The sequence below is a fragment of the Chelonia mydas genome, chromosome 1 (genome assembly GCF_015237465.2).
Source record: "Chelonia mydas isolate rCheMyd1 chromosome 1, rCheMyd1.pri.v2, whole genome shotgun sequence".
Lineage (NCBI taxonomy): Eukaryota > Metazoa > Chordata > Testudines > Cheloniidae > Chelonia > Chelonia mydas.
The window spans coordinates 234421844-234434979 of record NC_057849.1 but is presented as its reverse complement, the minus strand read 5'-3'; the positions used below and the strand labels follow the sequence as shown (position 1 = coordinate 234434979).

At 40.2% G+C, this 13136-nt stretch overlaps 1 protein-coding gene across 1 annotated transcript in view; it reads left to right on the top strand.

The window, feature by feature from the left end:
- The first annotated feature begins 803 nt into the window (after positions 1-803).
- PIK3C2G (phosphatidylinositol-4-phosphate 3-kinase catalytic subunit type 2 gamma) overlaps positions 804-13136 on the top strand; it is a 275645-nt gene continuing 263312 nt past the window's right edge. Inside the window, exons 1-3 of the mRNA XM_037916093.2 lie at positions 804-1550; positions 4803-4885; positions 11640-11797. Of these exons, the coding sequence (XP_037772021.1) occupies positions 846-1550; positions 4803-4885; positions 11640-11797 (946 nt within the window). The 5' untranslated portion in view covers positions 804-845. The remainder of the gene's footprint in view (positions 1551-4802; positions 4886-11639; positions 11798-13136) is intronic.

Below are 13136 nucleotides of genomic sequence, written 5' to 3'. Positions count from 1 at the left end.
TTAAATTCTTAAATCAAATGGATTTTATTTCTATTTGAAAAAGTAGGGAACACAATTGTGTATGGCTTGTGGTGGCTGCTATTCCCTGCCATTTGCACTCTGAAGTTTTGAAGACACACTGCTTTTGCCGTTGTGCCCCCTCCATACTTATAAGTCAATATATGTTTACTGGTCTTGTTTCCGATCTCATTCTAATAATATGTCATATGGGGGGGTGGGGGAAAGGCTAAATTGGCTCACTGATATTTGCCTTGATTGATATGATAAACTCCAAATTGACCAAGTCACTTAACCTCTTTGTGCCTCAAAATACACCTCTATGAAATGGACATTATAAGGGGAGGTTTTCAAAGGCACAAAAGAGAATTAGACCGCCAACTCTCTTTTGAACCTTTGAAAACTTTTTCCCCCATATTGACCAACCTCACAGGGGTATTGTGAAAGAGCTTTGAGATTCTTGGATAAAATGTGCTATTCAACTGTAAAAATGATAAGGAATTTAAAATAACTTATTTGGAGACTGCAGAAATGGGCATCTTTGGTTCTAATGACCACAAATATTATTCAACAGTCCAGAAACCAAGGACCATTCTACATCTGTTTCATATGGTGGATTTCATTCCAGGTACAAGATAAGAGAGTGGATCTTATACTCTGTGGAGAGAACTCTAAAATGAATGTCATTTACATGTACAGCTTACAACACATTAAATTCATTTTAACTAGTTTTATTTTGTTTTGTTCCAGTGAATATACAGCTCAAATTCTACCGTGTTACTCATTGTGACTTTGAAACTGTGGCAACTCTCCCCTGAGTGTTGTTAAGATTCATGGGATGAAGAAGCATGGCGTACTTCTGGAAAATGCCTTTGACACAAGATGAGTTACACGAAGGACAATCTGAGGACCAAGCGTCTTCCTTTATGTATCATTTTAATCCTGATAGCCAGGTCAGCCTAGGACTTGACCAAATAGTTGGTGAAGGCAGCAGTGAAATACCCTTTTATGGTCCAGCATATTCACATGACCTTGAAGAAAAGGAGTTTTTCTCAGATGCAGCAGACGAACATTTATACGGAGTAAATCCACCTCAAATTCCTCATAGGGACCTTTACTTTGGAAGCTCCACCTCTCACTGGCAGCAAGTCAGGGTGCCACCAACAATTGGCTTCAGACCTTCTTTGCTATCCGGATGTAGTGACCTCTCCGTTGAGAATTCCTACCCCACATACCCCATTGGAATGCTTTATGACTATGATCCATATGGAAGAAATAACTTGAGTCCAACTGCAGATGAATTTGGGTCAGATGTGGAGAAAGAGAATAAAAATCTGAATTTCTATATAGGCTTTGAACATATAGACTATCAACATCCCGTTTTCTCAGACGACAATGCAAGTGGACAAGGAATGAAAGATAAAAGGAGAAATGACAGTAAAACTTGCCTTGTGAGCTCTGGGGAAACATACTTAACAAACCCTCCTAGAGAATTGACCACAGGACCTGTCTGGCCCAGCATTTCTGCAAACAGCTCTGCAGACAGCACAGAGGTATGTGCCAAATTTGTATGGTTGAAAGACTTAAAGATCTTGGTTTTGACTGTCCTCTGCCTTGCATCTTGTGTACTCACCCACACCTGTGTGAAGTGGGTGAGAAATGGCTCTCATTCTGCACATGTCTGTGGGCTTTAGATCAGGCCCACTGAAGTCAATTGAAAGAATTGCAGTGATTTTAATGGGCTTTTGGATCAGGTCTTAAATAACGACATATGATGTGAGGCAGTGGATAATCAGGCAGGAATATTATTTTTCTTGGCACTCAGTTTTTCCTGTAATGCTTTTATATGTTAAAGAGGAAGCTACCTTTATAAACAAACAGTCCATTGACTCTTCTTGATGATTAGTTGGGAGGAAAGCTTCTAAATTTTACTTCCTTGTAGAATCTCCTCGTATAAAATAATCTGTCTTTTCAGTCAGAAGAGAACCGAGCAGCCCATAAGAAATCACTTTAGAAGGGAAAGGAGACTGCTTAGTCTAACTAATAAGAATTTTATGTTGGCCAGATCTGTCCCACATCTTACTTGTTGGCTTCCCGAACTTATACATAAATGTGTGGACTTATCTCTCCTATCTGCCCATTAAAAAAAGCTGGTTCATTTTTTAAGGTAATGGAACCAGTTTCTCTACTGATGTAATTGGTTTAACTCCATTGATTCTAATAGGACTAGGCTAATTTGGACTAGCTGAGGATCTGGTTTGTGGTCCAAAATGCTCCAATGGTGTATATTATAGTAGTGCGCATTTGGACCATTAGATTGTTTGGATCATTGGATCATTACTACTGTAGAGCAAAGTATTGTAGGGTGGGCTCCCCCCAGCTTTTTTACAGAGGTAACAAAAAATCTATAAGAGCAGGGAATTATGCTGAATCTGTTTTGCTGTGTAGCCAAATTTACTATCTCTAACCCTGTTCAAACTGACTTGTCCTAATCCTGAGATTTGGTACAATGACTAATTTGACCTCGCTCTGCTTGCTTTTATGTATGTATATTTTTGAAATAAATATCTTTTACTGTAACTGAACAGGTCTTCAGAAGTCAGATCTCTTGATGATACTCTCTGGCTCTTGCTGTCTTTTTGAACCAAGTTTTTTCTCTTTCTTTTGCCTTCCTTCAAGCGCTCAGGGCTCCATTCAAGGATATTTGGGGGGGATGAGGGAGGGGCGTTAATTTCCTTGTCTTCCAGGTCTCCATTTCCCTCTCTGATGTTGTCCCTCCTCTCTTCACCCTTTCCTTTCCACAACTTGACATTTTTCCCTTCCTCATAATCGTGACCCCCACCCACCTCTTGGTCAGCATTCTGAAATATTGTGGGAATCCTGAAGTATCCAGATACATGTGGGGAGAAGTATGTCAAATCACTCTACAGTGACCCTTTTCAGATAGCTAGGGCATGATGCTACAAAGTGCTGAGCATCTCTTGACCTTACTCAAAGCAGACCATGCTGAACACCTTGCAGGATCAGACCTTGGGGAGTAAAGTTGACTTTTATTATAGACCTCCGTCAAGACACCAGTTCAGACCACTTCGCAAAAGGTGAGAATCACACCAAGGTCTGGAGTTTGTGGTTTGTGCCTCTCTCTGGTGTTTACAGGCTGGAGAAAAATCTATTCCTCCTCAGACAGTAAGACTGTGGTTGACTGCACAGGGATCTGATGGTGGTTTTTAAAAGGGTGAAATAACAATTTCTAATTTATTTGGTGCCTTTCTTCCTGGAGGTCCACAAAGCAGATTGCAAACGGTAGCTGCAGCTAGGAGCAGTGATTACTAGGAAAGTCTATCTTTGCCCTTGCATGCTCAGAGTGGAACATGCTCATTCACTCTGTGAGAACAGTGCAGATGTGTTCCGGTCACATGTAGGTGGTATGAGGGGACAGAGCGTTCTCATTGGGGATGGAATCTTCAGAGATAACAGCTGTTGAATTCTGCACTCAGCATCTGCAAACTGAGATTTTTCTAAGGCTTCTAACTTGGCCAAATGTGGGCAGATTTTCATAGGAACAACAAAAGATCATCTCCCTGCCACATTTCAAGTCTCTGCTACAAAGCATGCAGTCGGATGAGCTTCTTAAAGAAACAGTCTTGAGAAATTTTTAACATGGACAAAATGTATTTTTCCCCAATTCATTCTTGGAAACAACTGAACCATTTTGGCTGGAACTCTTTTGGGGAAAAATCAGAATGAGGCACAAAGATGGCATGGAAAATTTCAGCCTCAATTTTTAAAGTCTGACAAAGTTATGTATGATGCAGACCTGCAGCCAGACCAGGGCTGGACACACAGCTGCCATGACTCCCCCTTCCAACAGAGCCAGCAGTAACTCATGGCTCAGGGACGTTGCAGCAACTCAGCTACAGTGATTTATCCCCTAAGCAGAGCTTACAGTGAGTCAGCACTCAGGTTTGCTGCAGCAGCATATACCCGGTCAGGGCCCAGGTCATATGACCCTCAGGCACAGGTATTTCACTGACCCCGCCAGAGCTTCAAGTTAGTCTGTGCAACAGCAGTACTCAGCCAGGAACCTTTGTGCTTCTGCACGGTATTTGACTTCCTCGGCTTCCAGCCTTCCCTTGATCCAGTTGTTGTTCCTGCTCCAGCCTTGTCCTAGACTTGTTCATGGCTGCTTCAGCCTTGTCCGTGCCCTACTCCAACCATACTCCAGCCCTACACCTGCCTCCTGGTCCCCCAGACTCTGACTGACTTCCAGCTGGCTTCGACCTTTGGCCTGCATCTGGACTCTAATTAGGATCCTATTTGGCTTGTCTACAGACTCTGACCTCAGTTCTGACCCACAGCCTGTCCCTAGCCCTTGGTTTCGGCTGTACCTGTTCTGGACTATGGCTCTAATCACCAGTTCTGACTGCCTCGAACCCAGAGCCTGACAAGCTGTAGTCACTGACCCTAGCGAAACATTTAAAACATTGATGTTCCATACAGAAGACTACAAATCCATAATATTTTACAAATAGAAACAAAAATTTAAATTATGGACTGCTGAGGATCATAGTGCATTGTATTTGCTGAGTTACCAATGAAACCTTTTGATACTTCAGTGGAATCCAGTGGGTGATTTATGCTCACTGGAGTCCCATCTAAGTAAGTGAAATTGTGCTGAGGTGTGAGGATTTAGCCTTCATGAAATCTATTGCAAGATGATGTTGCTGAACTCACTAGATGATTCAGTTTTCCTTAGGTAAATAAAGTGAGCTTTATTTCTTCTGGTTTAATTTTGGTATTTTTAGCTTGCAGATTGGTCTATCCAGCTGGTTGAAGCGGATCAAGGGAGTAATGAAAGTATTGCCTCCTTCTGCAATGGAGTGCAGAAGTAAGTAATGAAAAAACTTTATTCAACCAACTATGACATTTATCTCGCTAATATTAATTGGGTGATTATTTCTGAACAATGCCATAATTTCAATGTCTTTTAAATAAGGAAAAACTCTTAATTTTGGTTTAGAGATGAATATAAACGAAGTGTAGTAGAAAAAATATTTGCTCTCCTTGCCACCCTTTTTGTTACTAAGAAGTAAATTGACCTCTTCAAAATTGATGTTTTTCAGTGTATTGAACATAAAAGATGTTTCATGCCACTTTTTTGACCAGCTCTAATGCCTCTGGGGTTTGGAGCCGGAAATTGAAAGTTGGCTGGGAGATGATCCTGGTACTGGAGAAGTGTTTTTTGTTGTCCTCATGAAAACTGTGTTTTGGCCAAGTTTTAAAGTTTTGGATAATTACCATCTGCACATGTATAGTAGAGCAGAATTGGCACTTGTCCCTTAAATTTTCTAAACAGTTCATCTGCACTGCATATATTGCCACGCCTGAAGTTAACTGCCTGCCTGCTCACTCACTTTCCTTCAGCAAAATACCCTCTGGCCTAAGTAAAGGTGCACTGGGCTGGGAGCCTGAATAGCATGAGTTCAAATTTCATCTGTTCCATTGATAAGCCCTGATTATTGAGCACAAGCTGTTCATTAATGTCCAAGCACTCCTCTCCCAAAGCCGGGGATAGAACCTCAGAATCTTGACACCTAACATTCCACTTTTGTCTAGAAAACAACAGTGTAACCCACTGACAAACTGTGTTACATTCCACTCCAGTGGCTGTTCCACTTAGAGGATAATAGGCTATTATTGCTACCAGGTACTACCTTAGTGTTCCAACCCTGCTGAGTTGGATAGAGTTGGACTGTTACAGTCCCATATGGTAAAATTTCTTTTCTTCTTTCTTTCAGTTTTCTTTTTAAAAAACTAGAAATTTCATTTTTTTAAAACCAAGAACATTAAGAAATATAAGATTGAAGGTTGCCCATACAACCTCAGTTGAGTCCCAGTATTTGTATTTATTATGATAGTCTTTATTAACATGGTCACATACTATTTTTCCCCCAACGACCCATTTTAGGTATTTAAATATATATCATCCATTTAAATTTAGATATTGAGTCAGTTTTTTGCAAGGTCTGTCAAGACCTGTCTTCATAAAAATGTTTTCTAATTTGTGTTAATGGCTCTCAAATTAGCTGAATATATTTTTAGCTCCGTGAGGGGGTTGTCCATCCCCCAAATATGCTGCATCAGAGATTTCTCTGTTTCCCTTTTTTCATAGTGCATCAGTCTGACTCCAAACCCCATTCTAATAGCATCAGATTCATGAAGGCCTATTCCACATGACATACTTTCCTGTCAGATACTCAGATTGTTCTGTCCAAACGTACATTTAACTTTTTACTCCACTTACAGGAAAAGCCTCCTATTGATTTTCTGAATTAATGAGTTTATTTACAGCGTTAGGAAGATTAATAGAAATTAATCTGTTTCTACTTGGCCATAGCTTGTTTTGTGTGTGACGGTGGCAAACCCTTTCTTTTTGTTTTATCAAAATAAGAAAGCATCCTCAGGAGATAATGTCACACTAAGGAAAAGACCAAGAAAAATCTCAAATAGATTTGCACACAACTAACCCATTCAGTCTTACTGAGCTTCCTCCAAGTCCCTAAAAAATCTTAGTAACTGTCAGGTTTTATAAATCAGAGGCAAGATATATAATTCAAACTCTACATCATGCAAACTTACAGCTTCAGCTAGTAACTCAAATAGAAACCCATTATATTTTTCTCCAGGTAATATTTGTACAGGTGGCAACCCATAATTGAAATGTTTCATTGTATACATATCAACTTTAAAGCAGTTTCCATAATCTCTTTACCAGGTTTCTTGGTACAATTATGGAAAAGGCTTTAGCAAATGTTCTTCCATGGATAGTTTCAGAAGCCTTTTTCAAATGAATTTGACACTGTTGAAAGATGCCAAATTGACAGTCTCAAGGTTCACTGCTATGAGGTGTTGAATTTCTTCAACTCCTACTGATTTCATCAGGAGCAGAATATGTACTGCACCTCAGAGGAATGCTCAGCATCTTGCAGGATCAAACCCCTAGAAATGATAATTCTCTATTTATGTACAATACGGGTACAGCATGGGCAGCAAGCAATACAGATTTTCCCCAGGCTGCCGAGCTGCTGTACCTTAGTCCTGACTTGGGGGTGAGAGGGTAATTAAGTCTCCAGCATCCAGTCCTTGTCATCTCTACAGAGATAGCTTACAAGGGTGAAGCTTGTGAGAGTGGAAATTGTGATATGTACATGATCCACAAACGAAGCTACAGAGGCAACTACTTTCACATAGTCACCAAAACGACCTTTTTATAGAATAATGACTTCTGTTTCTAGTATAAATCTAGCATTTGTACTGTAGGTAGTGTCATTTTCCATTATACCACTGAGCTACCATGTACACTAACTTTTCATTATAAGTAATTGTATAATTAGCTTTGGAAACCTAGATTTCACCCCCAACCCCCCAATGCAATAGGAATGCGTATGCAATAAAAGGAGAGTTCATACGGGTGTTTAAATGAGTTAGGAACCAGCTCTGAGATGTAATATTGGCCATTATCTTTGAAAATTCATGGCAATTGTGGGAGGTCCAAGATGATTGGAAAAAGGCAAATATAGTGCCCATATTTAAAAAAGGGAAGAAAAAGAACCCGGGGAGCTACAGACCAGTCAGCCTCACTTCAGTCCCCCGGCAAAATCATGGAGCAGGTCCTCAAGGAATCCATTTTGAAGCACTTGGAGGAGAGAACGGTGATCAGGGACAATCAACATGGATTCACCAAGGACAAGTCATGCCTGACTAACCTGATTGTCTTCTATGATGAGATAACTGGCTCTGTGGTTATGGGGAAGGTGGTGGATGTGATATATCTTGACTTTAGCAAAGCTTTTGATATGGTCTCTCACAGTATTCTTGCCAGCAAGTTGAAGAAGTATGGATTGGATGAATGGACTATAAGGTGGATAGAAAGCTGGCTAGATTGTCGGGCTCAATGGGTAGTGATCAATGGCTCCATGTCTAGTTGGCAGCCGGTATCAAGCAGAGTGCCTGGGACCGGTTTTGTTCAGAGTGACCTAAACAAATTGGAGGATGGGCCAAAAGAAATCTGACGTGGTTCATCAAGGACAAGTGCAGAGTCCTGCACTTAGGAAGTAAGAATCCCATGAACTGCTATAGGCTGGGGACCGACTGGCTAAGCAGCAGTTCTGAGGACCTGGGGATTACAGTGGGCAAGAAGCTGCATATGAGTCAGCAGTGTGCCCTTGTTGCCAAGAAGGCCGACAGCATATTGGGCTGCATTAGTAGGAGCATTGCCAGCAGACCGATGGAAGTGATGATTCCCCTCTATTCAGCGCTGGTGAGGCTACACCTGGAGTATTGTGTCCAGTTTTTGTCCCCCCACTACAGAAGGGATGTGGACAAATTGGAAAGAGTCCAGCAGAGGGCAACGAAAATGATTAGGGGGCTGGGGCACATGACTTATGAGGAGAGACTGAGGGAACTGGGGTTATTTAGTCTTCGGAAGAGAAGAGTGAGGGGGGATTTGATAGCCGCCTTCAACTACCTGAAGGGGGGGTTCCAAAGAGGATGGGTCTAGGCTGTTCTCAGTGATGGCAGATGACAGAACAAGAAGGAATGGTCTCATGTTGCAGTGGGGAGGTCTAGGTTGGATATTAGGAAATACTATTTCACTAGGGGGGTGGTGAAGCCCTGGAATGGGTTACCTAGGGAAGTGGTGGAATCTCCATCCTTATTGGTTTTTAAGGCCCGGCTTAGTTGGTGTTGTCCTGCTTTGAGCAGGGGATTGGACTAGATGACCTCCTGAGATCTCTTCCAACCCTAATATTCTATGATTCTATGAAATAACCTTATAATGAAGAGAATTATACAGAGAACTATGCCACAAAATGTACTGTAATCAGAGACCATATAAAATGCTGCCAACTCAACATACAGTATGCTGCTTGAACACAAAAGAAAGCAATGTGCTTACTAAAGAATATTTTATTTTAGCTACTAAAAATGCAGGTCAATTAGTGAAATGTAAAACCTCAATTGGTAGGATATGTACTCCTATCTGATGCAGTAGAGTATATTTGCAGGTTCAATCCCAGCTGAGAATCATGGTGTCTCTAACTTTCAATGACACGCCAAAGGGGACTTGAAATTGACCTCTGGTAATTGGAAGGAGAGGCAGTATATAATTCACTTATGTAGTATCAGATTTCCCTTTAGTGGCTTGACTTAGTGACTAGAACAGTTTACCTATATACATCTACAGGAGTTTCCTTAAACTTAAATAGGAGAAGCCTATATTTCTGCTGATGAATGTTCCAGGTTTGATCCTAGAGCTGGCTGAAAACAGATACAATTTTTTGTGGTCAGATTTTGCACAGAAAATGTGCCCTTGCTTGTTGAAGAATTTTGAAATGTTTTGACTCGCTGTATTCAGTCTTTGCTGAGGCCTTAGTATCTGTAAGTTTATGTGCCCAAAGCTAATTACACTATCTTCTTAGAAATCTGTCATTAAGAACATTGCTTTAATAGAGCAAGACGAGAGTGAATATGTAAGAGCAAAATCTATGGAACTTGGAAATTGTAAAGAGAATAATAACACACAATTCTGTTTCCAGAGGTCAGGCTTCTTACCAAAAGGTTTACCCTGTGATCAAACCTAATAAAAGATCATGACGGAAGAGTCCTCACTAAGGGTGATGATATTAAATGCAGGTGGAGAGATTATGGTGCCAATCTATATGCCTCCCCAGAACCACCTATGATACAGGACAACAGAAAAGAGAGAATGAGACATTAACTCTGTGAGAGTAAGTGGCGTTTGCTATTACGAAAATGAAGACTGAGAAACACCAAAGGTAGACAACATGCCTGAAGAATTGTTAAAAAACGATTGGCAAATGCAGTGCTGATTATATATGGAAAACATATAATTATGTACGGATGACTGGAAATTGGCCAGGAGAATGGACAAAGGGAATTTCTATGCCCTTACCAAAGAAGGGAGGCATAATAGAGTGTAATAACTATCGTACATCTCCTTGATGTTGCATGCAGGCGAAATTCTGCTCTATATAATCCAGGATTACATGCAACAAACAATAGAAACAGGAATACCACCACAAAAAGCTGGTTTCTGAAAGGGCCAAGTCACACATGATCAAACTGAGGATATCCATAGTCTCATTGAAAAATGCAGAGAGTACAATCACACATTGAGTATGTGCTTAATTGGCTACTCAAAAGTATTTTACACCATCCAACATGACAGTTTGTACCTTTGAAGGATACTGGCAGACAAAGCATCTAATTGAATTTATTACAAGTCTCTAGCAGACCACAGTGCAGATAGCAATAGGCAATGGTGAGTGGTTTTCCACTGGGCAAGGTGTGAGGCAACCATGTATTTAGTCTTCAAGACTCTAACATATGTACACAGGATTTATTATGAGGTGAGCTTTGGATGGTTTTGACAAAGTGGAACGAGCTGAGATTTCCATTAGTGAACATCTCTTAGCTAACCTCAGGTATGTTGACATGACGCTCTTTTCTACAACCACCAATACAATAAATGTTGGAGTCTATGAAAATAGTTTGTGTGGAATATGGACTATTCCTGTATGCGATGAAAACAAAGTGCTTGTACCTTGACATGATTAACAAAAATGAGATGCAAGTGGGCATCAGGATTAACAGACAAACTGTAGTGGCAGTAGATGAATTTAATTATCTGGGATCATATATATCCAACTAAGGATGCTGTTCTAAGGAAATTGGTAAAAGACTAGGGATGGCTTACTCAGTTATGGTCTCCCTTAAGAAACTGGAAAAACCATGGCATCTCAAAAAGTATGAAGGCGTGACTCATAAAAAGCCTCATTTTTTTCCATAGTGATTTATAGATGTGAAGCTTGGGAAGTTAATGCTGCTGACACGAAGAAAATTGCAGCTTTTGAAATGTGGTGCTGGTGAAGACTCTCTTGCATATCCTGCAGATAGGCATTCATCTTTTTTTCTATGTTAGAAATATTGTTGGAGAGAAGCAGACCCTGATGTCAGAAATCAGTCGCAAATGTATGTATTTTGGTCCCATTAGGTACAGAGATGGAAGTGGGGGAGGGAATCATAGTAGACGGCAACCAGTGAGGAGATGGATGAATGGTGTGTGGCAAATCACTGGAAGGTCACCTTACTGAGTGCTTGAAATTCAGCAATAGATTGAGAAGGCTTCCAAAAATTCCGCTATGATGTCACCATTATTCGGACATGACTAAATGGGTTTACTTAGTTTAACAGAATACACTCGTTGCACCATGGTGAAATTATTTTGATCACAATACAGTGACGCCTCTGGCTAAACTCCCTTTGACTTTAGTGGGATTAGGATCAGACCCACACAGTGATTCTGCTCATAATATTGCATACTGTAATCAATGGAGATTTTACCAGTGGTTCTCTTATTTAATAAAACATGAAATAGGCAGCAGTTATCTCACCGAGACGTCTGACAGAAGTAGATTTGTTCATAGCATCAATGTACCCTTCATCAGCATGTATTTTTTTCCCTAATATCTAACTATACTGTTGTTTTTGGCATATTGTGGTAGTTTTGTCTTAAGTGACAGGAGAGACAAATCTATAAATATATCGTATGTTCTCTCCAGAATCAGAGATGCATATCCTGCTTTTGATTTGAAGACAAATACTGGGAAGATTTGGAGTGTCACAACAACATTATCAGATGAGATCCTCTGTAAATCAAAATTCAAAGTTAGCATTTTGACAAACTGTTCATCTCCTCCACTGCATCTTACACCATGTGGTAAGTGCTTTGGGTTTCTTTAGCCTTCCAAAATTCAGTTCTTCCGTTCTACTAAAATACACAAACATCTTGTGAGGTACTTGGTACCATTCCATTTTAAGGTTGTTGTTGTTTTTTTGGAGGGAGGGTGCGGGGCGGGGGGAGCAGATTGAAAGTGCCAATTGTTTTTTTCATGAGAAATATAAAAGAAAATGTCAGTTTTGCATGAAAAACAATCAGCATTGATTGGCCTGATCTAAATGTAAGTAGCTTAAATATTTTTGGTCCAGATTCACCAATATGATCTGGCTTCTTTGTGCTACTTTAGTTTAACGGGTTGGTTAAGCCAGGCTCACAGCTGCCTTGTATCACTAAGGCAGTACAAAGCAGCCAGTGCATAAATGTGAATCTGGCCACTTTTATTTTTAAGGCCTTCAGTTTGATTGTGAGCATTTAATTTTTCTGTCTGCTCTCCAAGAGATCACTAAAACACAAATGGTCTTAACACCTTAAACTTTAAAATGAACCTTTAAAATGAACATTTTAATTTTTTTTTTAGCAGTAAGGAAATAGCATGAATGAAGAATTGAAATGAAAATCAACCTCTGCTTTGGTGATTCGGATTGTTAGCTGTGGGCAATCAGATTGTCACAGAAGTTTGGAAGGAATTATTTCCCCTGTGTGCTGCATTGCACAATTGACTAGGTATATTGTGGGAGATCTTTGCCTTCATTCTGAAGAATCAGATGCTGGCCATTGTTAGAGGGAGTGTATCAGACTTGAGACACCAATAATCTAGTCTGGTAGGGCAAGTTCTTTATGCCTATAAAGGCAAATTTAGTTAGTTATATTGTGATTTGCTTCCCAGAATTCACAATCCAACTATACGTACATCTTTTCTGATTTTGGATCAGATCCTCAAAAATGGTGGGGGGGAGAAAATCTCTGAAATGGAAAGTGGTCTAAATATTTGGAGCAGGGTTATGGAAGAATGTAACTACTAGAGTAGATTTATCATGGGCTAATTGCACACATCTTCATATCATTGCTGTGCCCATTGCGTATGGCTACATGAAATGGATGTGGCTGGTTGCAGTGACAAACAAATCTCTGGCATATCCTTGGATCTTGTGCAGGCACAGAGCCTTCATCATGCCCTCTTTTTTTGCATTAGGTTGTATTCACTTTTGAGAATAGTACACACAATTTCAAGAGGGGAAAACTGAGTTTATAGATTTCAGTGGGAATAACTAGTTTTTTGGTTCTGCCATCTCTGATGCAGAATTGATAAGTTTATAATTCTAGATTCCTGACAGACTCTCCTGTTTCTTTCAAAACCAGGGTGAGGTCAGTGACTTGC